Source organism: Eimeria tenella, genomic scaffold, assembly GCF_000499545.2.
Source record: "Eimeria tenella Houghton genomic scaffold, Eth_scaff19, whole genome shotgun sequence".
Taxonomy (NCBI): domain Eukaryota; phylum Apicomplexa; class Conoidasida; order Eucoccidiorida; family Eimeriidae; genus Eimeria; species Eimeria tenella.
The window spans coordinates 357,800-382,116 of record NW_013541739.1 but is presented as its reverse complement, the minus strand read 5'-3'; the positions used below and the strand labels follow the sequence as shown (position 1 = coordinate 382,116).

At 55.4% G+C, this 24,317-nt stretch overlaps 5 protein-coding genes across 5 annotated transcripts; 3 read left to right on the top strand and 2 right to left on the bottom strand.

The window, feature by feature from the left end:
• Positions 1 to 208: 208 nt before the first annotated feature.
• ETH_00008025 (mtN3/saliva family domain-containing protein, putative) lies at positions 209 to 3,536 on the top strand (the record flags this gene model as incomplete). Its single annotated transcript, XM_013374088.1, has 5 exons — positions 209 to 1,218; positions 1,642 to 1,784; positions 1,987 to 2,154; positions 2,662 to 2,841; positions 3,184 to 3,536. The coding sequence occupies 5 exons, from the start codon at positions 209 to 211 to the stop codon at positions 3,534 to 3,536; spliced, it is 1,854 nt and encodes a 617-aa protein (XP_013229542.1).
• A 2,752-nt stretch (positions 3,537 to 6,288) lies between these two features.
• On the bottom strand, positions 6,289 to 8,714 carry ETH_00008020 (kelch motif domain-containing protein, putative; the record flags this gene model as incomplete). The annotated part of the gene is made up of 2 exons (XM_013374087.1): positions 6,289 to 7,342; positions 8,062 to 8,714. 2 exons carry the CDS (start codon positions 8,712 to 8,714, stop codon positions 6,289 to 6,291), a joined length of 1,707 nt encoding a protein of 568 aa, XP_013229541.1.
• A 4,703-nt stretch (positions 8,715 to 13,417) lies between these two features.
• Positions 13,418 to 16,258, top strand: ETH_00008015 (uncharacterized protein; the record flags this gene model as incomplete). The annotated part of the gene is made up of 1 exon (XM_013374086.1): positions 13,418 to 16,258. One exon carries the CDS (start codon positions 13,418 to 13,420, stop codon positions 16,256 to 16,258), a length of 2,841 nt encoding a protein of 946 aa, XP_013229540.1.
• Positions 16,259 to 17,875: 1,617 nt separating this feature from the next.
• Positions 17,876 to 21,482, bottom strand: ETH_00008010 (PAN domain-containing protein, putative; the record flags this gene model as incomplete). Its single annotated transcript, XM_013374085.1, has 3 exons — positions 17,876 to 18,153; positions 18,670 to 19,411; positions 19,743 to 21,482. The coding sequence occupies 3 exons, from the start codon at positions 21,480 to 21,482 to the stop codon at positions 17,876 to 17,878; spliced, it is 2,760 nt and encodes a 919-aa protein (XP_013229539.1).
• Positions 21,483 to 23,352: 1,870 nt separating this feature from the next.
• ETH_00008005 (uncharacterized protein) lies at positions 23,353 to 23,874 on the top strand (the record flags this gene model as incomplete). Its single annotated transcript, XM_013374084.1, has 1 exon — positions 23,353 to 23,874. The coding sequence occupies one exon, from the start codon at positions 23,353 to 23,355 to the stop codon at positions 23,872 to 23,874; it is 522 nt and encodes a 173-aa protein (XP_013229538.1).
• Positions 23,875 to 24,317: the final 443 nt, after the last annotated feature.

The following is a 24,317-nucleotide window of genomic DNA, read 5'->3' as shown; positions in this document are numbered from 1 at the left end:
TCTTGCTGCCGGTAGGCTGCAGCAGCAGCAGCAGCAGGGACTTCATGCGGCCGAAGCAGCAGCAGCGCTTGCTGTCTCTTCAGTGTGTAGCTGCTCCGCAGGAGCTGAAACCTCACAGATACTGCGGAAGCAGCAGCAGCAAGCTGCAGCGGAAGCAGCACCGGCAGCAAGAAGCTGCACCAGCAGCCAGCGGCCCCCCTCCTCAAAAATGGCACGCAGCATATTTTGTCGCCGCCGCTTGAGGCTGCTAAAGCAGCTCGAGGTGTTGCTGCCGCTGCTGCTGCTTTTGGGTACAGCGCAGCAACAGCACATCTTTCCAGCAGCAGCAGCTGCTGCTGCTGCTGCTGCTGCTGTCCCTGGCTATGTGTCACCCGAGGCAGGAGCAGCAACGGCAGCAGCAACAACAGCAGCAGCAGCAGCAGTGACAGCGGATTTAGCTGCAATTGCAGCGGCCACAGATGGTACGGAACACTCAGCTATCGTATCGGAAGTGCCTGCAGACATGGCTGCTGCGCCAGATCTGTCTTCAGGTGCAACAGATTCTGCTGCAGCAGCAGCAGCAGAGGCAGCAGCGGCTCAAGCAGCAACTGCAGCAGCAGCTGAACTAGCAATAGCAGCTGGAACTGCAGCACCTGCAGCACCAGTAGCGGCAGCGCCGGCGGCAACAACACCAGAAGCACCAGCTGAGAGCCCGCTGGCTTCCATAGGACTGCCGTCTACTGCGGAAGCCGCAGCAGCAGCAATGCTTGCTACAGCAGCAGGACCTTCGTCAACACTCGCACAGCCGGCCCAAGCGCTGCAACAGCAAGAGCAGCAAGACATTGCTGGAGCTCTTACTGCTGCTGACAGTGCTGAGAAGGCCGCTGCAGCCGCAGCGGCCGCTGCAGCAGCTGCAGGAACCATATCAACGGAGTTGCTGCAAGGCAGCGCTGGCACAGCTGCTCCGGATGCTTCTGCTGCTAAGCCGGACAGCTTGTCAAGCGCGGCATCGGAGCCTCTGGCAGCGGCAGCAGCGGCAGCAGCAGCAGCGGCAGCAGCAGAGGAGAGCGGAGAGCAGCAGCAGGAAGGAGAGGCGCCACAGCAGTCTGAAGCGCCGTTGCCGGCTCCCCTCAGCCTCCTGCCGGCCTCTGTTGCTCAAAAAGTCAAAACTGTCATTCGTGCTGCTGCTGTTACCGCTGCAATGTTGATGCAGCTGACGCCGCTGCCCACTATTGCCAGGTAACAGCAGCAGCTGCTTGCTGCCGGCAGTTGCTGCCGCAGCTGCGGGCGCCCTTTCCTTCCTCTTTAGATGCTGCAGGAACAGAGGCAGCTGAAAAACGTGTTTCAGCAGCTGCTTCTGAGTCTCCTTCCTATGCTTGCGCACTCATCCGTCATTAATTGCTGCTGCCGTAGCTGCTGGTGTTCTGGCGCCTGTTGCCGCTACTGCTTCGCGGTGCATATGCTGCTGCGTTTTGTGACACAATCTCTGCACACAGCAGTAGTGGGCTGCGGAATATCACTGTTTTCTGGTTCAAGGTTTTTGCTTAAGTGGAGCTCTATACCTTGTTAAGCCTCGCTGAGCATCTTTTCGCCGTACTGGGGCCAGCCTGCAGTTCAACTTTTTCGAATTTCAGTGGATCTTTGCTTATCTTTTTGCTGCAGAATCGCCGCCTGCAACAGCACTCTAGGCCTCGAGAGCCTGCCGTTCTTCAGCCTTTTCTTTTCAGCCTGCCTTTGGCTCATTTACGGAGTCTTGAGGGTGGACCCGGCCATTTTGCTGCCGAACGTTTCGGGTGTCATTGCAGGTGAGACTTGTGAACCTAGTCTTTTGAGGGTGTTTTCTTGTCTTTTGCGCATGAGTTTGTTCGGCTCTTTTAGGGCGCCGTATCAACGGCGGGAACAGTTGAAGTGCCCGTTTTGGGGGTCGCTGTTGCTGCTCTTATCTTAACAGTAACAGGAGCGGCAGCAGCAACCGCAGCGGCTGCAACGGTGTCTGTGTGTGCGCAGGGGGGTGGTTTGTGCTGACGTTTTGGGCAAACACGAATCGCGGGGACAAGCAGCGGTTTTTGCTGGGGATATATTTGAAGGCTGCTGCTGTTATTATTGCAGCTCTAGTGCTTCTGTGCATTTGCTGCCCGCGCAGCTTTGCAGAGCTTATAGTGGGGCTTGCTGCGTGTAAGTGGCGCTGAGGAACAAGACCGAGGGGGGGGGATATTGGTTCCTTTTTTCCCATCTATTCTTTTTTAGAGAGCCTTTTCGGCTCGAGCATTTGTGCCATTCTTTGCCTGAGTGTTCATCTGCCTGCTCATATTTTTGCCTGTTTCTGCGCACGAGACCATGTGTCACACTGCAGCACCGCTTATGTTTCGTGGATGTTCCGTGGCCTTGTCCTGGTGCTGTTTTCTTTGCTGCTACTTCGGCCTTTCGACTGCTTGTACCTGCCTGTTTGCCGGCATTTCATGTACATTGCTGGTTGCCCCCGCCCGCCTGCACTCGCCGATTTCTTTGCATTTTAATCTTCTTATGCATTTCGCTTCTCGCTGGAGCCGTCTTCTCGTGCAGCTTCCCTAGCTCTGACCATCCCGCGCAGCTGGCAGCTTATGATCATGAGCTTTCTTGGGAAGAAAGCAGTCTGCTCGGCCTACAGATTTCTCCTGTTCTTTGTTGCTGCTGCTGTTGCAGCTGCCGTGAACGTCTTGTCCTACGCTGCGCCACTGGCCTCCCTCCGTGTCGTGCTTAAGGAGAGAAGCACCGCCTCAATGCCAGCGGAGATGTCAGTTGGGAATCTGCTGTGCGCGGCTCTGTGGCTCGCGTACGGATGGATTGCCCGAGACATTTTTATTGTTGTGCCCAATTTACTAGGTAATTAACCCAAAAGCACAACTTCAGCAGCAAACCCAGGACTCGGCCTGGGTCCCCCAGGAGGCTTCAGTTCCGGGGCAGCGGCAGAGCCAGGCCCCACCGCCTTGTGTAATTTGCTGCGGCTTGCCGCCTTATTTATCCTTCTGTTGCTCTCTTTAGATACAGAGGGTTTAGGGTTTAGAGTAACTGTTTCCATGAGAGGGCGCCTGCCTGCTTATTTCGCTGCTTCTGCTTTTTGGTTCTCTCAATGACGATGTAAAACGGTGGGCTAGAATCATTGACGCGCTGGTTCGCAACAGTGCTGCTGACGCTGCTGCTTCTTCCGTTGTGCTGTGCGTGCAGGCTTCTGCGTGGGTGTCGCGCAAGTGGTGCTTCTCGCTCTGATACCGCCTCCGTCACGTTTGGGCTTTTCGGCTGTTGGCTGCAGCAACAACAACAGCAAGAACAACAGCGACAGCCGGCACTGCGCGAGCTTCTTAGGCCGGTCATTCGCCTTTCGGGGGAAAAGAGACGACTACCAATGGATTGATGGCAGCAAACCCGCAGCCAGCCCTGCACCTGCTGGCGCCACAGTGGAGCCCTCTGTTTGCGCAATGTCGCCTTCTCTGCCAACTCATGAGGAGCTTCTTCGGCACTGCGCCATGGAGGCAGATGTTGACGCGCTATACGTGCCAGAGAATGACTTTCTAGAGTAGTTCTGCAGCTTCAGCAGCAGCAGCAACGGCAGAAGGAGCTGCTGCTCCTTCATTTTACGCAGCAGAGCAGCTTGTGATGCAACTTGCGCTGCAGTGGCGTCGGTTGCCGACTGCAAATGCTGCAGCAGCAGGCACGAAACACTTACAATTGCCGCTGCGGCCGCTACATTGCAACCCGTGCTGCCCTGCACTGCTCGCAAGTCTGCTGGCTTTTGTGCAACTTGGAGCTCAGCGCTGCTGCAGCTTGCGCCGTTGCCTCTGCATTGCGTGCTGCCGCTTCAGCAGCCAGTGATGCTGCTGCACCGGGTTTTATTGCTGCTGCTGTAGCGATGTGTCCACCACACAGGCCAGGTGTGCAAACATTTCAGCTTATTTCAGTTCCCCTGCGGAAACTGGGTTTTTTAGGTCATGTTTGCACCAAATCAGAGCTAGCTGGCTAGTTGGGAAACTGTCGGAACAGCCCGCCGGCCTTGAAGTGGCTCAAGACTGTTCCTGAGGCCAGCCGGGTGCCGGGTGCACTGCTGGCTAGCTGGCTAACTGGGCTAGCTGGTGTAGGGCGGGCGGCGACTCCGCCGCCGCCCCAGTACTTCGAGGAACTACCGCAACATATCTAAGTTCTGCGCTGATGGCATGCAAGCCTAGGAGCATAGGCTAGTGTCTAGCGCAGGGATAGATGATGTTGCAGCAAGGTTTGGAGCTATGGCCGAAGTCCCATCTCTAAGACCAGAAGGCAAGTTCACACACATCACTGTAGGCTGTAATAGAGCGAGGAGCAACACGCCGTCAGTGGACAGCTAGCTAGCTAGCTTGCTAGCCACACAGCAGTCCAGCCAGCTGGCTAGCCACAGAGCGGCCAGCTGGATCGGAGTTCACTGCGCAGCAAGACGTGGGTAGATGAGCAGCATCCGCCACCCGCCCTCTAAATAAAATGTTCGATGGACGCGGCCCATTCACCTCCTCCCTAGCACTGCGGAGCCCACTGGCTAGCTGTGGGCGGCGGGAGGAGCCGGCAGCTAGGCAGCTAGCTAGCTAGCCAATCCGCCAGCCAACTAGCCACATAGTAAGCTCGATGGTTTCGTCATTGAGCGTTAATTAGGAATAGCCAGCAAACTAGCTACGCTCTCTAAACTTTTTAACAGGAGGGCGTTGACCGTTCTGCAGCAGCAGCCAATGCAACCGCAGCTCCCGAAGCTGCGGCAGCAGCACGCCGCTCTGCTGCTGCCGCACGCAACCAGAGCATGCATCCCCGTATATTCAATGAGACGATATATAGTTCACAGCCACTAGAAGCAAACTTACGGCCAGGTAGTCACATGAACCTGTGCGGCCTGGGGTGTGAGTACCACTCGGGCCCGTCTACCCAGCAGCAGCAGCCGCCACTGCTGCGAGGAACCCCGCTGCAGCAGGTTCACGTGCAGATGCAGCCCCATGTACGCAGACACTGGCATAAGGAACACCGAGCTGCTCCTCTCTGACCTCTCTGACCTCTTCTGCGCCCCACATAACCTACGAAGACCTCTACCTCGCTCTTGGGCTTGAGCGTGCACTTGCAAACGTCTGGATGTTTAGAAGCATATCTGCCTTTCTATGAGAGCGTGTCTGTAGAACTGCGCGCGCGGGTACTTGTGCATCTGTACTGCTCTGGTGCATGCAGCTGCGTACATACCAGCTCCTGGCCCCGCACCCGTGCCTTTGCTGCACAGGCGCTGCCCCACATGTAAGCACAGGCGCGTGCCGTAAGGCTTGCAGCCGTGGTGGCAAGCAGCGCATGTGTTCAGAGAGCTGCTGCGCGCGCTGCGAGGCTGCTGCCTGGAGCTAGCTGGGGCAGCAGCACGTGCTTGTGTGAGAAAGCGGATGTAGGCGCGCGCACAAACCAACACTCGCACAAGCACACAGAGGCGCACACGAAGTTCGCTGGTGTCTACATTTGCTGCTGCCCAGATAAGCGCCTGCATGTGTCACTTGTGCAGATAGACGAGTCATACGCATACTTGCAAGCCTACACTATTGCCTGTACAGGTATATATATCATACACGTACAGCCATGTGGATGCATGCAAGCCTACAAATACAAGAATATGCATTACATACGCATATGTACACATGCTTAGGTACACATATAAATATGCGTAATGCATACAATGAAGATGTACTGCATGCATGCATCCGTGTAGTGCGCTTGTAAGCTCTACGGTGGGTGCACGAACTCAAGCGCCTACGCGCGGTGTCCATCACGTAAGCCTTTTGTATCCCTAAAGCCATACACAAAAATACACGTATGAGGCCGCACGTGCACGAGCATGCATGGTTGTTCAAACTGCTGCTGCTGCTGCTGCTGTTGCTGCTGCTGCTGCTGCTTCCCGTTGCATAATGAACGCGAGAACGTACACCCGTGCAGTCACCGCCACAGGCTTCCCACTGAGAATTATGTGCTGACGGTCTGGGCGCAGCTGCGGGAGCCACAAACACCAGCCAGCCAACTCCAGTTCGTGGGCATCCTCTTACTTGAAAGTAGCTTAATACTTTTCTTTGTTCGTCTCTCCTATTCTCTCTCCCTCCCCGTTCCTCCATTCAAAGCGTTTCTCTGCCCGGCCGCCCCGTCGCCATTCCTTGCCCCGCTTCTACAGCAGCAAAAGCTGCTGCTGCTGCTACACTGCTACAGCTGCTGCTGCTTTTGCAGCATGCGAAGGTCGGGGAGCGTCCGGGGTAACATTTTGTCTCTATATTGCTGGACTGCAGGCTCTGCCTTCTTTCAAGAGGTGCGTTCAGCATCATTCGGGTTTCCTGCTGCTGCAGCTGCTGTTGCTGCCGATCCCGCTGGGCGGCCCCTGGTTAGCGCCCTCAGCCTGTGGCTCTGTTTTTTCTGCGGTTCCGTCGGCTGTCCCTCTCGTCCACTTTCCTCTGCAGCGTTTTCTCTCGCAGTTTCTTTGCCCTTGCTTTTCTTGCTGCTGTTTTTCTCGACGCATTCGCTCTGGCCCCGCAAGCTGAGGAAGGCAGCAGCAGGCGCCTCCCCCAACTCCACCCTGTCTTCCGCCTCTGCGTACTCCCTTTGGAACGACAGCGCAGTGGCAGCAAGACAGCCCTGAGCCAGCGCGTAAAGGGCCCCTATGTGGACCTGCACGCGCGCCAGCAGCCGCCGCCCGAAGGCCCGCGCGTCTGCGTGGGGCACTGTGGGCAAATTCACCCCCAAATTCTGGGCAAGCGTCCGCAGGGGCCCCCCGGCCTCGCTGTCGTGGACAGTGAGTGCCACGGGCAGGCTGGGCGCATGCGCTGCTGCTGCTGCTGCGGCGGCGGCGGAGGGATCCGCCTCCGAGCCAAAGCTGCTGTCTTCGTCTGCGCCCTCTGCTGCCCCCGCTGCTGCTGCTGCTGCGGCGGCAGCAGCTGCGGCACCAGACGGCGACACGGAAGGCTTGAAGGTCAGGGGCCCCGTCAGCGTCTCCCGCGGAGAAGCAAAAGAAAGAAAGCGCCACAAGTGTCTGCATGCGTCGAGCTGCAGCGCGAAGAGCTGCAGCAGCCGCGGCAGCATGTGCCTGGCAAAGAAAACCAGGCCCCGCTTGTTCTTGCTGAATCGGTCGGTGTACGTGAGATAGCGAGCGACAGTGGCTAAGTAGCCGTTGACCTTCAGCGCCGCCTCGTTGCTCAGAGAATCCAAAGCGCCCAGAATAGACACCGGGAGAATGTTGCTCGCAGCAGCGGCTCTGAAGGCCTTCAAGTGCTCTTTCATCTCCTCGTGCAGGCGAATCAGCTCCGCCGGCGCCGCCCGGATGTTCCTGTCGGGCTTCTGCTCCATGTAGTCCGCAAGCATCCTGGGACACAGCAGGCAGCAGCAGCAACAACCACAGCTCTGGGGGGCTAGTATTGCTGCAACTATCTTTCGAGAGGCTTCCTCTGTGTTTCCCGAGATATTTATTTGGTTATAAACGCAAATTCAAGTTACTAAAAACGCATTTCTTCAACTCGGATGCACCCACGCCTCCCTTGGCGGCAGCGCAGCTACACTGACGCAGAAGCAGACACCGGCAGCAGCAGGCAGGGAGCGGTGAAGCAGCAGCAAGGAATCCACAGGCAACAAGAGAAGCGAGAGTAGGCATCTTTGACAGAATGAGAGGCAGAGGCCAATGGTAAGCCAGCAGACACTGCCACAGAAGCCGCGCACCAAACATAAACACAGCAGCAGCAGCAGCAGCAGCAGCAGCCGGGGAGCAGCGAAGCCAGAGCTCAGGGCCAGCGACAAGAGAAATACAGAGAAGACAAAAGCAGACTGAGACACAAAATCAACCGAAAGAACAAATAACAGCTATGGCCACCCCCAGGACACGCAGCGGACACAAATAGCGATGCTAGCCACAGCCCCTCCGAAGCAAAAAAGGACAATGAAATTCAAAGCAACCAAAATTAGCAAATTAAATGAAATGGGAGCCGCTAGCAAAGCTTCGCATGCAAAAGGAAAGCAGCGAGGCCATGGGCAAACAACATGGCGCGGGCAGCTGGGTGGCCCGCGGCTCCCGCGGAGCAGCTGACTCACTTTTTAGTTGTTGGATATTCTGTGACGATCCGAAGTGCCCTCCTGTCTGCCTCTTCGTCATCTGAAGCCTCGCGCTCCGCAGCAAAACGCACTATGGGCAGCTGGGCAGCCAGCAGCAGCCGCGCGGCGCTGCGGACCCCCTGCGCGTCGTCCCCAGGCAGCCCCAGCATATCCCGAGCCAGCCCGAGCTGTTCGTGTAGAGGCACCCACATGCCTTCTCGCGCTTCGTCGGATGCAATGGAGGCCGAGAGGGCCCCCGCGGCCCGCCGGCCCATGTCGTACAAGGCCCCGAGGGCCCCTGCGCCGCTCGACGCGCCCCCAGACTCGCCCGACGACAAGAACTGGCCAAACAGAGGCCCCAGCGAGGATAGCGCGGACGCAAACTGCTCAGAAAAGCCCCCAGGGCCCGAGGAAGAGGCCCCAGAGACATCCTGCGGGTACTCCGTGGAGGGGCCCAAAGGAGAGGCCTGAGGGGCCCCAAAGGGGGTCCCCGAGGAGCCGAAAGATGACCCGTCTGGGGTGTCTGCTGATGCTGCAAAGGCCACCAGAAAGGCAGCGGGCACTGTAAAAAACAGGAGGAGCAGAGAGGGCGTTCGTGCTCCTGCTGCTGCTGCCCATGAGGCACCGCAGCGACCACGTGTGGCTCCTGCCATGGCCCAGCCGCTCCTGTCTGCTTCAGGCTAGGAAGGAGAGGTGAAGAAGTGCAAGGGGCTGCTGGAAAGTCGCGTCCCGTGCTGCAGTCGGTGCGGCTGCTGCTGTTGCTGCTGCTCGAGCGGCTGCTGCCAAGCTCTTGGTCAGTTGAGAAAGTTAGCAAGAAATTAAAAGGACAAATAGATTCATTTAAAAGCAGGAGACGCAAAACTTAAGGCCTCCAGTCTACGAACGACGCACTCTAGGGGTGCGCGCAGCTTCCAAGCTGGGCCGAGCCTTCCTAAGTCAGAAAGAGATAAGGGTGCCACAGAGCAGCCCTGTGGAACTCTCAATGGGGAAACAAAGAAGAAGAAGGGAAAAGAAAAGAAAAGAAAGAAAAAAACGGCAACAGTTGAGCCAAAATGTAAACACAAAACTCAGAGCAGCCTCACGCTGGACAGACTCGGCTGCCGCTGCAGCCCCCCGATCCTTGCTGAAGCTGCAGCAACAGCGTCAGCAGCAGCAACACCGCCTCATGAAGCCCAGTTTGGAGCCATCTTCCACTTCAAAATGTATCAAATTGGTCAAGAGCAAATGAATGACGCGTTTAAACGCACAAACCCCCCAGCTGCTCCCGCTACTGCGCTGCAAGCGCACACGGCCCCAGCCTCACACAAGACCAGCTCCAGCGTCTCATCCGAAATCCTGCTCCTTTCAAGCGAAAGTACACTTCATAAAATGCCGTCCTCTTCTTTTTCCTCTTCAGGTGCACAAGGGCAGCGCAAGAGGCCGCTGGGGAGTCGTGCATAAGCGCAGGCCAGATGTGTAGGGACGGGCACTCATTGGTGGCCCGACCAGGTTATTGCCAGGGCCAGCTAGCCACATTTTGTCATAGCTAGCCATAGGATGTCATAGTTAGCTGTAGGGGAGCCACAGCGGAGCAATCTGTAACCCATGTTTACGTCACTGGTCGGGAGTGCTCTGGACTGCGCGCTGTTTTGTGAGGGGAACGGGGACGAATGAAGAAGACAAATGGATAATAAAACAAAGAAGCATAAATTGCTCTTGTATGCGTAGAGGTACGCGAAGCACACCGAGGGGAATGCGCGGTCTCCCTAACTCGCCGCCACTATGTTCTCTGTCTCTCATAGTGAGGAGGAAGGAATGACGACAGCCCCCGAGGCCCCCTGTCCTCGTTCCCACCAGAATAGCCGCAAGAGATTAGTGCAGGCGGACACGTTGGGGAGAGCAGATGACGGACCAGACGTACCGAGTTGCAGAAGAAAGGGCCAGCATGGGTAGAGTAGCACAGGCGCACAAAGACAATAGACGCATGCAGCCAAAATTAAAAAAGTGCCAGGGACCGGAAGAGGTAGGCGTTGCCAGGAAGAGGGAAGAAGGACAAGGAAAGGAAGGAGACAAGAGAGAGTGCTTAATATACCTAGGAAGAGGCAATATACACAAAAGGCCAACCGTACGCAAGGCTCCGCAACAATAGCCTCCATTGCCGACAGCCAGGGCACTCTAAGCTGAAGCGCCAACCAGCAGCGGGTAGTGCCCTTGGAGGTAAAGTGAGAAGCTCATGAAGTGACTAAACCCGAAAGTTAGATATCGCAGTGCAAAGCAGCGCACCGGACACTACGAAACCCAGCGTGTACACCATAAGGTATCATTCGGTGAAAATTAGAGCAACAATGCAGCAACAGGAGCGGCGCTATTTCCACAAAGAAACGAAGGCAAAGAACCGACGTAGCAGCATAATCTAGTTACTTGCTGCGGACGCAGCTTCAGATGTTGATGTGTGTCGGTTCGTTAGGCCACATAGAAGCACAGTGAGATCCGCGGTACAAAAGTAACAAAGCGCAGAGAGCAAGTGCTGTCTTCGGCGTTTCTCGTGTGGCAGAAAGGCCGAGAACCAAAATGGCATAATTGCCCGGAAAAACAGAAGAGACGTGGAAACGTAATTACGGAAAGTCAAACACGCAGACAGCGTACTGTGGGGCAGCGGTGGAAAACTTGAGAGCGAGGGAGTAGGGGCAAGCAAAAGAAACCCAGCCAAAGCGCAAGAACAGCATAACGATCATATGAAGAACTAAGCTGATTGTGTGTCACACGACTAGTAATCAAAGCTTTCAAGCGGTCATTCATGAATTGTGTTTCTAGGCTTAAGCAACAGGCGCTACAAGGTCCAACACACCGCCAGATACCCAGACACAGCAAGAGGTCAACTAAAGAAACACTAGTACAAGTTTGATAGGGCGTAGCAGCACCTCGGGCCAAGAATGTTCGGCCAAAGAACGCGCAGGGGAAGGGTGGCACCCTGAATGAAGCAGTCACGCAGGGGAATTTAGAGGTTCTCCTATGCCCCTGCTCACTGACGTTGGCAGCCTTTGCTGTGGGCACCTTTAATAAGGATAATCAAAACTGGTCGTACCCATATCTGCTTTAGAGGGGCAGCGACACGGCTCTTGCTTTCAAGGAGCGCTTGCAGTGCTCCAAAGCCGTTGCTTGTGTGGGTCTACGTAACACTGCTGAGAAAGTGTCGGGGCAGCACGAACCCATAAAATAAAGCTACTCTACGCTCCTCAGCCCCATTTTCGGCTTCTGTAGCTTGCCGGTAAGCTGAAGCTAGCAGGGCGCTGACTCTTCACAAGCGAAAGCAGTCTTCCTGAACGCCCTTAAATAGCGCCAGCATTCGTCTCGTCGACCTTTGCGCAACATTGCACAATTCCAACCACATCTCATCACGGTTAGATCCCGCCCGTTCCTTTCCCAACGAACTGCCATCTAACCACGCACCCAGCTGCTCCTTCCACCCAACCGGAATTACCAACACGCAGAGCTTTGAGGACACTTCTAGCCACACAGCGCGCCCGTGGAGCTCTGAAGTCAGGCTGAACTAGTTTGGGCAGCTAGATGTGCGCGTAGCCCATACTTGCTACAAGCGAAAGGCGCGTCTGATCCCGCATGGCACATATCGTGAGATTAATAGACCTTTTCAGCACGGCCAAATCAAAGCTCCTGGTCAAGCAATAGCGAGAACTGCGCACTAACAATAAGTTAACTTAGATGTAGTGAGCCAAGGGAGGTGGTGGGTAGTGCGTACTACCGCCTCGACACTGTTCGATGGCCTTCACCTTCACGCAGCAGTGTCCGTTCCGAGGAAGTCGTCCAGCAATAGCTGGCTATAGCTCTCTGTGGAGAGTTACAGCTGCCAACGGGCTTGTCGCAATTACCCATGGATAGCTACTGATGCATATCGTTAGATACCGGCAGGCTTTGGGCTGTAGGGGCCCATGCAGGTAAGAGCTAGCCACAGCTAGCTATGGGGCGAGCAGTTCGACACTCTCTCATTTCATTCGCTCATCGTTCTGTTCCGCTTCACCAGATGAGGGTTTGTGCGGCTGGTGTTTGTACTCTTGCCGATTCAACTGGAAAATGTGGTGCTTCTCTTGAGAGGGGGTAGCCATGCAGCTTGCTGCCCCTGCTCGCCTGAAGTATGCTCATTGGCCATTAAAAAACTGACGAAGAAAACATAGTCTGCGGAAAATTTTATGACCTAAGTAAAGCTCAAAACTTCGACTTTGCCGCTCCAACGCTGCCGGCGCAATAACGAGCAACACCATGCAGCAGTCAGCCATCTTACGTGAAGATTTCTAACCGCAAGCTTCACGCTTTGCGTTTCAGGGAGGGAGGGGGATTTGAATGCATAAAAACGTGTGGCTTTTAAGCCTGCATACGCAGTAGGCAAAGGTGTGACGGTACGAAACTGTCGTTTTTTTACTCTGCTTGCTGTCTTCGTAGATCGCTGGGTGAGGCGCTGTTCGGGGAGGGATCCGAGGCTTTTCTGAAGCTTCAAGGCGCCTCATCAGCCTTTTATGATGCATTCTAACAAATGATGGAGGAAAATTCACTGAAATTTGCGCTATAATGACAAATTGAAGTGAGTCCGGGCATGAGGTCTGCACGGCATGTCCAACAACACGACCCGCCAGCCAGCGAATTCGCCAGAGTCCGCTGCTGTATCTGGGCTGTTTTGCGCGCTGTTCAGGCCTTAGCCGGAATAACTGAAAATATACTGGGGAATTGTTTTTCGCTAACCGTTTTACATCGCCGTGCCGCATCCTTTGCCGGCGGAAATTGGCCTGCTCGCGGGCCCTGCACAGCCCGCCCAGCTTACACTCTCGGCTATTTTTTTCTCGTTTTGAACTTTCTGGCCCCCTTAGTTCTCTCTTCAACCCTTTGCATGCTTTAATTTGGGGCTTTGTAGCCGCGAATAGGGTGCAGGCCGCCTCAGACACTCTCAGACCAATTCAGGTTCCGCCGCTGCTCCTGGCGGTTTCGAGGCCGGCGCCGTTCTCGGTTTGTGTTTCTTCTCTCGTGTTTCTAACGTGCGTGGCGCTTCACAGGATGCTGGGGGCCTCTAAGGCTCCCCAGCTGCAGCCGTACTCGCCTACTTGTGCCCTCTGCTTGACCAGGCCTGCCCTGCGCCTCGCCCTCACGGTCAACACGAAAGACCGAGCCGCCTCTGCAGTTAACCACGCGAGGTCTTAAGGCGGGTGGCACTCGTCTTGTGCTCTCTTTGTGCGCTGTTGCACGCCTTTGGGCCGTATGTGTCATTGCCTGCCTGCTGCTGCCGTCTCTCTCTACTTTCAGCGGCAGTCTGAAAAGACAGATGTACTAAAGCCTAGTTCGTACGAATACCCGTTGCCCTCTGGCCAAAAGAATGCTCACATCTGCCCTGGCGGTGCCAGAGCCTCAAAGCACACAGAGTTACTCAGCAGACAGCAGCGGCAGTGGCAGCAGCTGCAGCAGCAGCAGCTGCGGCCGCTCCTTCGCTTGGGGTCTCTCTCCTCTGCCAGTCCTGAGATCCCCATCAGTGAAATGCTCACCCGACCCTCCAGAAGTCACTGCTGCTCAGCCGATGCAGCAGGAAGGGGAGGCGGCCTCTGCGGGCGATGACAAAGTGGATGCTGCCCCGAGGAGCCCAGCGGGGGCCCCTGCGAGCCCCCCCCCCAAAATGCCTTCTGCAGGGGAGCCCGCGACAGGCCCAGATGGAGCTCTTGAGGGATTGCCAGCTTCTGCTTCGCCTGCTGCTCTTCTGGAGAAGCTCAGCGAGCTTGCTGCCAACAGTGCAGCTCATTCGCAGCAACTGCAGTGCGTGCGTATGCAGCACGAAGCAGAGAAGGTGGAGCTGCAGAGGCAGCTGAGGGCGCTGGAGAGCCGGCTGAGCTCGCAGGAGCTGCTGCTGTTCGAGGTGCTGAAAATGCTGAGAGCCGAGAGGCCCCACGCGCACCAGTGGTTACTGCTGGAGGCGAAGGCCACAGCAGCAGCAGCAGTAGCAGCAGCCGGGCAGTCGAATGGGACTGCAGCTGCGCATACAAGTGCCCAGGAGCAGCAGCGGCAGCAGCAAGAAGAGGAGGAGGAGGAGTCCGACCAGGATGAGGACCTCGTTGAGCTGCTCAGAGACAAACCAACGCGCTGGGCAAGGCGCCTGCACCGCTGGTCTGCATGCATTGACCATCTGCCGCTGCTGGGGGCCCCTGTTTCGCCTTCTATGCGGCTTTCCTCCGGGGCTTCTCAGGCCAGCGCGGGCAGCAGCAACCTTTCCAGCGACGACGCAACTGTAGCAGCTGCTGCTGCTGCAGCAGGCGTTCCCCCTTCCAGCAGCAGCAGCAGCAGGGGTTTGCTTGACTCAGTGGAGGAGGGCTACCACACGGGGTGGGGGTCCAGTGGACTGCGGGTGGCACTGCTGAGCCCCGCGGGCAAGCTTCTGAGCGCCGCAGCTGTAAAGGCAGCAGACACTTTCAGGAACTTCCTCGCGCACGCAACAGTTCGTCAAGAGGCCTGGCTGCGCACTTTTGCCTCCTTTGCACTCACAGCAGCCCCTGTGGAAGCCCTTGCAAGGGCCCGCCAGCTGCACTTGAGGCTGCTGGAGGACGCTGTGGCGCTTCCGGCTTCTGACTTGTTGCTGCTGGTCGCAGAATGGATCCAGCCAGACCCTGCAGCGGAGGAAGCAGCACCAGCAGGAGCTCCTGCCTCTAGAGCTGAAGGCCGGGAGGTGGCGGGGGGGGGCAAGCCCCACATGCGAGTGCTATGTCTGCTGGAGCGCGCTGCTGCTGCCGCTTGTGAGCTTCCGCTGCGACGGCTCAAGAGAGAAGCTGGGATGGCTATTTTCGCTTTTGAGCCATTTTCTGTCTGCGTGCAATTGGGCCGAAGCCGCAGCAACAACAGCAGCAGGAGCAGCAGGAGCAGCAGCAGAAGCAGCAGCAGCGACAGTGAGGACGAGGAAGGCAGCGAGGTCCCCAGCAATAAGAAGCTCACAGTGCCCATTTGCTCCATTCAGGGTCTCCGACTAGTAAGTCCAAGCGCGGCTCCAGACAGCAGCAAAAGCAGCAACAGCAACAGCAGCAGCGGTAGTGCTGCTTCTGTGGGCTCCTGCGAAGGCTCGAGGGATCAATGGAAGAAAGCAAAACTGCCTGGTAGTGAAACAGCGACGCAGCAGCGGACAGAAGCAGCAGCTGAACCGCAAGCCCAAGGAGAAAGACGAATTGAAACGGAGAGACAGACAGAAAGGAAGAGACAAACCGAAGGAGATCGGCAAATCGAGGGAGAGAAGCAAATAGAAACGGACAAAGAACAGCAGAAGAAAGCCAGGCAGCAGCTGCTCAGGATGCGCACAGACGCAGCACACCCAACATTGGAGCAGCAGCAGCAGCAGAAGGCTGGCGGTCAGGAAGGAGAGAAACGCTCAGCGAATCCTACTCAGATCAACCACAGCACTTGCAGCAGTAGCAGCAGCGGTAGCAGTAGCAGCAGCAGCAGCAAGAGGAGCCGCATTGTGGTATCTTCTGCACCCATTGATGGTGCACCAGCTGGGGCCCCCAGTGGGCCCCACAGCAGTGACGGCTGTATGCTGGCGTCTAAGGCGGGAGGGAAAGAGGCAGAAGCAGCAGTTAAAAAGGAGATATACACGAACCCTGATGCCCCTGTTCAGTACGCACACAAGAATGAGGACAGCAGAAAGACTGATGGAAAGCAGACCAGACTTCTACCTAACGCAGCAGGAGCAGGAGCGGCAGCACCAGCAGGGCGCTCAACAGCAGCAGCAGCATTAACTGCAGGCGTAGACGGTGAATCGCGGCGAGGCGTGGGATGTACGTCTGTGCGTTGTTGTGGGCTGTCCGTGCAACAGCAGCTGGAGCAACAACAACAGCAGCTGCCACGTGTTCGGGCGTCTGTGCCGCGGCAGGGCAGGGAGCAGCTGCCAGGGTTTGAATGTGAACAGTGCTGCGGTTTTTACGGCTTGCTGGAGCAGCAAGGAGAGGGACACAGCAGCAGCGGAAGCAGCAACAACAAAGTTGCAGGCGCAGCCCACAGCGGTCGCCACAAGTGGAGGCGAACGGATGCCGACACCGACACTGATACGGACACAGAGGCTGCCACAAACGGCAAAGCTGCTGTTGGTGCGGCTGCTGCTGCTGCTTCTACGAACCAGAGGCGCTGCTCCCGCCACAGGCACTTCGTTCCCCCGCCCTCAACACCCCCTGGTTTCTGGGATCTGTGATGGGGTTGAGGGCTCAGGGTCTAGAGTGTAGGGTGTGCGCTGTGTCTATGAGGCATTAAAAGGTTTTACGGAGGAGACGGATGAAGTTGGGTTACTGTCAGTAGGAGGGATAGAGGGAAATGAACAGTAGGGAAAGAGATGGGCGAATGAAGCGCAACAAAAAGCAGGGGGAGATAAAGTATTTATTTGGGTGAGAGGGATACACGGACAAGAAGTCAACCTGGGCGGCAGAACGGGATACAGAGGCAGAAGAAACAAGGAAATAAACCAAGACGAAGAAACAGGGAAAAGGCTGTCGAGTTGGGGGAGACAGAGACAGCAAATTGAGCACAGAGATAGTGAAAAGGGAACGACGGCGGGCGATGGAGGCCCCCAAAAAGTTTAGACAAAGGAAACAGAAGAAATGATGTCGTCGGGGTGTCACCAGCGCTTTGGCACACGCTGCGGCGAACAGCGGCAGCAGCAGCAGCAGCAGCAAGGTTCTTCGTGTTTCGACTTGTCTGTGTTGACCATTCTCTCTCGCTGGTGGTGCCTTCGCACATCTGTGTCTGTCTGTATTACATCTGCACTATATCTCTTGGTGTTTGTTTGTCTTCGCCTTTCTCTGATTTGGAAGAGAGGCTGTCTGGGGTGTACCTCTTTCCCGTCTATGTGGCGGCGAGTTGTTGCTAAAAGGCGGCCGCACAGGCAATGCCCCCCCCTGGGTCTGTCTGGTGTTTGCATTTTCTTTAACAGGGCAAAACTATTGTATAAAGGGGACAGACAGTTCCAAAGAAGCCTCGGATTCGCTCCAGGGGCTAGAACAGGGGTCCCCACATAGGATTTCGAGGGGCCGAATCGGGTCCCTAGGCGTGGTGAGGGAGACCTCTCGGGCCCTTTTTAGGCCCACTTTTGGTGCTGTTCTGGGTCACGTGACAGGGGCGTTTGTATGCTTGTACCTTTTTGAGTTTTTCTTTCTTTTTGAATTTCGCTGGCCGGAGTGTTGAGTTCTTCGAAGTACACAGATAAATCAATAGCCGTAAGACAGAGCGTTATTTAGAACACAGGAAAGCCAGAAAACAGATGCAAACGGAGACAAAAACAATCACGGAGGCAGGCTGAGACAAATAACTAGGTGTTGGTGTTGGCGCAAAAGCAAGACGAGAGTATCAACACTAGTGTAGGAGCACGAGGATGCGGCAGTACTGCAAATTAGTTTATATACAAGGAACTAATTGTGTCAAGCATCATGTACATCAGTCGATGCACCCACAAGCTAAACGGGACAAAGGCACAGGAACTGAAGACGTATTCGCCAGCCGCGCAATGCTGCCTTTGGACGGTGCCACTGCTCGCGTGCATGCAAGGCAGTACATTCGGGGCAGCGCATGCAGATGCGTTTGCATGCGTGCATGCAAGACGCTGCACGCGTGTTCAACTGCCAGGGAAAGTGCGGCAGAGTAGCGGCGAGGAGACTGAAGGCGAGGGGAAAGGGAAACGCGGAGCAGTAAGAGAAATACGGAAGCGGAGCAAGACACACAAATGAAAACAGAGAAAATAAACAGCAGAAGGGGGAGAGACACAAGCAGGCAAAGGCGCTGATTATACAACTGAAGAGGGAGAGGTAGAAGCGCATAGTCAAAGCGCAGCAAGAGCAGCCAGCAAGGCAACGAGAACGAGAGAAGGCGTCTGCGTCGCAGAGCTGTTACCCCAGGGCCACCAGCCTCCTCTCTTGGTTGTCGTTGTTGTTGTTGTCGTCGTTGTCGTCGTCCCTATCCCTCCTGAACCCCCAGTATTACCATTGTCACCGCCGCCCCAGTCGCCTCCCGAGCCACCGCCGCCCGAGTCGCCTCCCGAGCCACCGTCGCCCCAGTCGCCTCCCGAGCCGCTGCCGCCCCCCCAGCTGGGCCATGTGACTGCACAGACGCAAAATGAGAAGGAGGGAAGTACAGAAACAAAAACTATACTAACAGAAACGAACAGGGGCTGCGACGCGTAAACACAAATATGTGGGCGCATAGGGGACGACAGAGGCAAACCTGACACATAAATATGCATGTAAATGAGACAGAATGGAACAAATAAAAAGAAGAAGAAAAACAGGAAGGGGAGAGAGAAAAGTACACGGCAAGGCAGACTGTATGAGCGGGTCCAAAGATTTAGTTGCAAGCCACAGTTCAAGTCGCCCTGCACTTGGCATCATGCGTGAGCTGTGGCCTTGTCATTTGTCTTGCAGCCAAAAGTACATGAAGACAAGCACGAACAGAAGCAGAGTTCTCGCAGAGGTGGGCTGCTGCCGCTGCCTAGCCCAAGCTCAAGGTGTGTTGTTCCCCTTCTCTACATTCTAACGCCCAGCAGCAGCAGCTCCGGCCGCTGCTACTGCCTGCAAACCACTTTAGCCCCACGGGGAGAGCTGGGTGTGCTATACTTACACGAAGACGAAGTGATGGTGGACTGGGTGGTGGTGTCAGTGACTGTGTGGCACTGCTGCCCCGCCCTCTTGTAGACCTCGATAGAGTTAATGTCCCAGTACGCTTGCGTGAACTGGCCCGGGTTCTTGCGGACATAGTTTTCGCAGTCCACAAGGCCGTTGCCAGGACAGCCGTTGGCCGTCGTGAAGTTGTAGCCGGAGTATCCCCCGCAGAAGGTGGTGTTAATGACTATGCGCTGCTCCTTGAAGTACTCATAGCCATCGCAGTTGGAGCCGAAGGTGAAGTACGCAAGGGGCTTCTTGGTCCAAAAATCCGGAGTGGGCTGTCCACTAGTCAGGTCCGCGGGTGCCTCCTGGCGAGTGAAAAACCAGATGCGGATGTACTTGGCGTGGTGCAGCTGCATCACGTAGTAGCCACCCCCCTTGTTGTTCAGGGGCGCTCCGTAGGCGTCCTCGTAAGACTCTATGGAACATCCTGTGTTGTCTGGGGTTGCCAAGTTCCAGCAGTTCAAGGCGGGACCACTCGCGGTCTGGCTCCAGGCGCCGTTGAAACTGCTGGTGTCTGCGGGCATCACGCAGCCCTCTTTTGTGTGCAAGGCGGAGTGCGCGTGGTCTTGCATATTGGCCCCTTCTATTATGTCGATCTCGCCCGTATCTGGCCACGGCTCCCACCCCACTGTCCAGAACGCAGGCCACGTGCCGCACCCAGTTGGCATGTGGTTCAAGTCCAACACCCACAAAGCCTGAAAACAGCAGCCGCCGCCGCGGCAGCAGCAGCAGAAGCAGGAACCCTTGTGTTTGCGCCTGCATGCGTACTGCAGGTACAAATAATTCTGTGTGACGGAGACACAGAAACAACGGTAACGAAACGGACAGACGAGGGAAAGGCACGGATCAGCTGCGATAAAGAAAGAAAAATGATATTAAACACAGGGACAACTTAAGGCACTGGAAGCACGACATATAAAGAGATAGAGGAATACGAAAATGACATTCAACAGAGAGACAGCTTAAAGCAGTGAGGGCGCAGTATAGAAAGAGAAAGATATTAGCATCCCCTTAGGCTATTCTTACGTCGTCCCAACCCTTCTGTGAGGTCAACCTGATCGACTTCCTCCCCTGCCCGTTCCCTAAGGTCTCCGTGGTGTCGGCCAATATTTGTATTCTCCCGTTGCTCATTACCTTAATTAAATTGTATCTTTGAGCATCTGCCTGTCCCACATATTGCACAGTGCCCCCAGTCGGGTCCCCCCACTCAAAAAAGAAAAACTTCGCAAGGTTCAGGAAATCGTCGCCCATATACGTGTCCTTCAGGCTGTATGAGTCGGAGCACTGCTGGGCCCGGTGCGCCAGTGTTGCGGGGGTGCTCGAGCGCCCTAGTGGGGGCCCTCTAGGAGACCTCCTTGAGGAACCAGGGGGCGAGGCAGCGGAGGATGTGGGGGTGCCAATAGGTATTGATGAGCCCCCAGGCTTGCCCGCTGACTGCGTGCTGCCTCTAGGTGCTTCTCTTGTAGATGCTGATGTGGGTGCCTGAGAGGTTGCCTTGTGGTGCCCCAAATACTGGAGCTCCCCTGGGACCCTACAACTCACTTGCGCTGTGAGGGCCCCCCTGTGGGAGTAGAGAGAGAGGGTTGTGGTTTCGTCTTGTTTCTCTGTGGCTATGTAATGTTCACAAAGAGCCACAAAGGGAGGAGAAGAGCTAGACAGCGCATAGGAAAAGTAAGCGCACCCCGGCAGGGAGGCGCATTGGGCCTGGCACTCCTTGGCAGTTGTTTTGGAACCGGATGCTGCTGCTGCACCCCTTAAACGCTTGTTGAACACGAAACAGCTGCCATCGAACACTTCTTTGACCGTTTTGTCTTCGGTCTTTTCTTCCGCGGTTGGTAAAGCCAGGGGTTGGTTATCCTGCTTGCCGCCTGCTGCTGCGTTCCCAGCAGATTCTGCATTTTCTGCTGCCCCCGTTGCTACTGCGGTTTCCACTGCTGATGCAGCAGTTTCTGGGACTGATGTTCCCGACGGTGATGGTTTAGGGTTTTGTGCGAATTCTGCTGCTGCCCTAGTTGCTTCTGGGTCTGCTGCCAATTCTGCTGTTGCTGCGGTTACTGGCATTGGGTCTGCTGCCAGTTCTGCTGTTGCTGCGGTTACTGGCATTGGGTCTGCTAGCAACTCTGCTGTTGCTGCAATTACTGGCTCTGGGTCTGCTGCCAATTTTGCTGTTGGTGCTGCTACTGGCTCTAGGTCTGGTGCTGATTCTGCTATTGCCGCTGTTACTGGGTCTGGGTCCACTGCCAATTCTGCTGTTGCCGCTGCTGCTTCTGAGTCAACTGCCAATTCTTCTGCTGCTGCTGTTTCTGGGTCTGCTCCCAGAGTTACTGGCGGATTGTCAGCTGGACTACCAGGCCCTTCAGAGTGGTGCTTTGATGCTTGGCTAATGCTGCTGCTGTTGTTGCTGCTGTTAATGTTGTGTTGGTTGTGCCTGTCTTGTTTATCTAAAGGGTCCTGCATGGCTTGAGGAGCTGGTTCTGTTTCTCTATCTTCGTTTTCATTTATTTTTTCTGGTTCTTCAGTCGCTGCCAAATCGACCACAAACGGTGTGGTTTGAGCTTTCCCCAAAGCGCCTGCAGGACCAGCAGCAGCAACAGTTGCAGCAGTAGAAGCACCGCTAGCAGCAGCAGCAGCAGCTGCAAGGAGGCCTCTGGCAGGCAAAAGCGACTGCGACTGGTAAAGGACACTTCTTCGTCCCTCAGTTTGAAGAATAAACTGTTTTTCTATTCGCTTTCTCCATTCTTTTCCGGCGTGTATGTTCATCCTCATATCTTTGTGTGTGTGTGTGTCTAATCTCCACAATGAGGCCGTCAAGCCGTTTCTGTCTTTGCATAGAGAAGAGTTCCTTAGGCGTTACCTGCCGCTAGTGTTACTTTTTTTTCTGTTTTTCCCTCTGTCGCTGGTGCTTTCTTCTTCATCCCTTTTTTTTCTCTCTCTGTCATTTCTTGCTGCTCTCTTTTCTTCGCGTGTGTGTCTTTTCCCTGTTTGTGTGCACCCTCGCAGCTCCTGTTTGCTTCTGCGCACGGTTTTTTACTTCTTTTTGCCTGTTTCTCTGAGCCCTGTTTCCTCCTGTTCTAACGCATTTCACTTCTTCTGTCTCAATCTAATTCTCTAACAATTTTGACGCCCTACTTTATTCTTTCTTGTCTCAGTACTACACTTGTGTGTTTGGATCCTTTATTTTTGTCCTTTTCAATCTCTGTCTATCCCCGTCTTTTTGTACCTAGTTTCTTCAGATGTAATGATAAAAGCAAATGATTCTCACTACAAATTGGTTTCTTGTTTCCGTGTACCACTGGAGCCACATGCAAGCCCTGTTCCCTTACCTGTAGGTGCTGCTAACGTAGTCTCCTGCTCTCTCCCCGAAGCTGGTTGCTGCTGCTGCAGGAACAGCAGCTGCACCAGATGCAGCAGCAAGAGCAGCGCATCCTGTGTGCTGCGTCGTCGCATTCTGCAGTACGCCTTGCATGCAGCCGCAGTAGAAGTCGTAATAATACTGGTACCTACTCAAACTTCAGCCGTTCACCCCTTTAGAGTAAAAAAAATGGCTAGGTGACAATACATACTAAGTGTGTAACTTCGTGAATAATGAGTGGGAAAAACAGTCAGCTGCTTCGCTCTACGGCCGCAAACTGCATATGTCTAAACGTTTAGAACTTGGCCGTAAGTAAATTCGTGCAGATTTTTGCAGACATATGTGTAAAGTTGTGCAGTGGTTCTCCAGACAGGCACGCAACAACCGCAACAACTGCACACAACCATGGAGTGTGCATGCGTACGCTGGCATGGGTTGCCTCACTGCATGCCCAAATGCATTAACCAGGGAAATATATGAATTAGCTGCATTTAATGCATCTTTTGTGTTTATGTTGTACTGCTGCACTTTTTCGCCGCTGCAGCCGCTCCTTGTCTGTGCGCCGCAGCCGCTGGGCGTGTACACTGGATGTACAATAAAATGCGGATTAGTTTGCCTTGAAAGAAATTAGCAGCCTCAATAAATACTTTTGCACCTAATAAGACCGACTACTTCTGCTGCTGCCGCCAGAAGCAGCGAGCAGCTCCTGGTTGCTACTGAGCGAAGGCAGGGGCTGTGTGCGGCGTACTCTAAAGCAGCTGTATCTGCTGCCTAGACTGAAATCCAGAGCTATTGTTTCCTGTAATTTGAAATAAATTCAACAAATTAGAGTTAATGGGGCAGGGTTTTGAGTTTAGGGTCAGCCATCGCTCACGTACAGCCGCATGCAGCAGGCGTTGCTGCAGCAACAGCCGGAGGAGTGGGGATGGTGAGACTCCGGGGAAGCAGCCGCTCGCTTACTACTCTTTGTTTGCTTATAATGGCTTCTAAACTTTAGGCTATGTTAGTAGAGCTTTATTTTAATCTTTGAGCCCTGTTGGTTCTTCTTTCTCGGCTTGCAACCGTTGTTTCTTCATTGCATCGAGGAGGTGCTGTTGCTACTGCTACTGCTGCTCGTCGGGCGACCCAGGATCCCCTATTCTTCCTGTTCTTGCTGGCGGCCTTCAGTTATCCCTTCAATATCAGTTGTTTTGAGGCTTAACTTAGCGCATCTATTTTGCTTCATTGCCGGCTAAAGCGCCGCTGGTACCTCCGGCCCCCTCTCCACCTAGGCCAGTGAGAAGGATGGTTTGTTCGGCGGCAGCAACTGCGGCACCTTGTTTGCTTCTCTGGCTGCTGCTGGCCTTTAGCAGTAACGATGTAACGGCAGCAATCGAGCACTCTCCGGAGTCCTCGCCGCTGCCCCAGCTGCAGGATCCAGGTGTGGCTCTGTCGCGCACAGGTGGTCTTGCAGACCCCGTAGCAGTAGGGGGTGGTGGTGAAGAAGAGACAGCGCCAGAAGAAGCAGCAGCACCAGCAGCAGCAGCCGCAGCTGGCCTGGATGAAGCCCACGATGAGGATGACTTCGTAGACGACAGCAGCAGCCGCCGCGGCGGCGATCGCCCTCGCACGACGAAGCGTCTGTACACTACAAAGCGCAGCATGCGCCCTGGGGGCTCAGCAGCATCAGGTCAGCTAGCAATGGGCAAGTACCTGTCACTGGCCCTGCTGCTGCTCGTTGCTAGCGTCTTCATGGGATTCCGCACCAAGCTGTTTCCAGTGGAGGATGAGGAGGAGGAGGAGGATGAGGGGGAGGACGAGGCCTAAAGCAGGTGCGAGGTTGGATATATTAGGCGAGCCCCACCGCATGCTGCTGCGGCTGCTGCTGCAGCTGCTGTCCGTGAGGGTGCTGCATTGGAGGCGGCTGCGGAGCAGGCTGCGAAGGCTGCGACAGTGCCGGAAAGGCGCAGCGGCAAACATAGCGGCAAGCAGCGGCAGTAGTAGCACGCAGCTGCTGCGTGCACGCAGACACTGGGAGGTCCATTTGAAAGCAAGTCCAGATTGCAGCAACAGCAGCAGCAGCGGCTGCAAGGAAGTGACGACTACACCGGGAAAGGGTTTGGTTGGATTGCGACAGTCGGCCGCTGCCTGTGGGGCCCTCAGCTGTAGGCTGCTATTTTGCACAGTCCCAGTGGGGAATTTCCTGCTGCTGCTGCAGCGGCTGGTGCCGAGAGTGCAGCAGCAGGCGCTGCTGCTAGATGCGTGCGCAG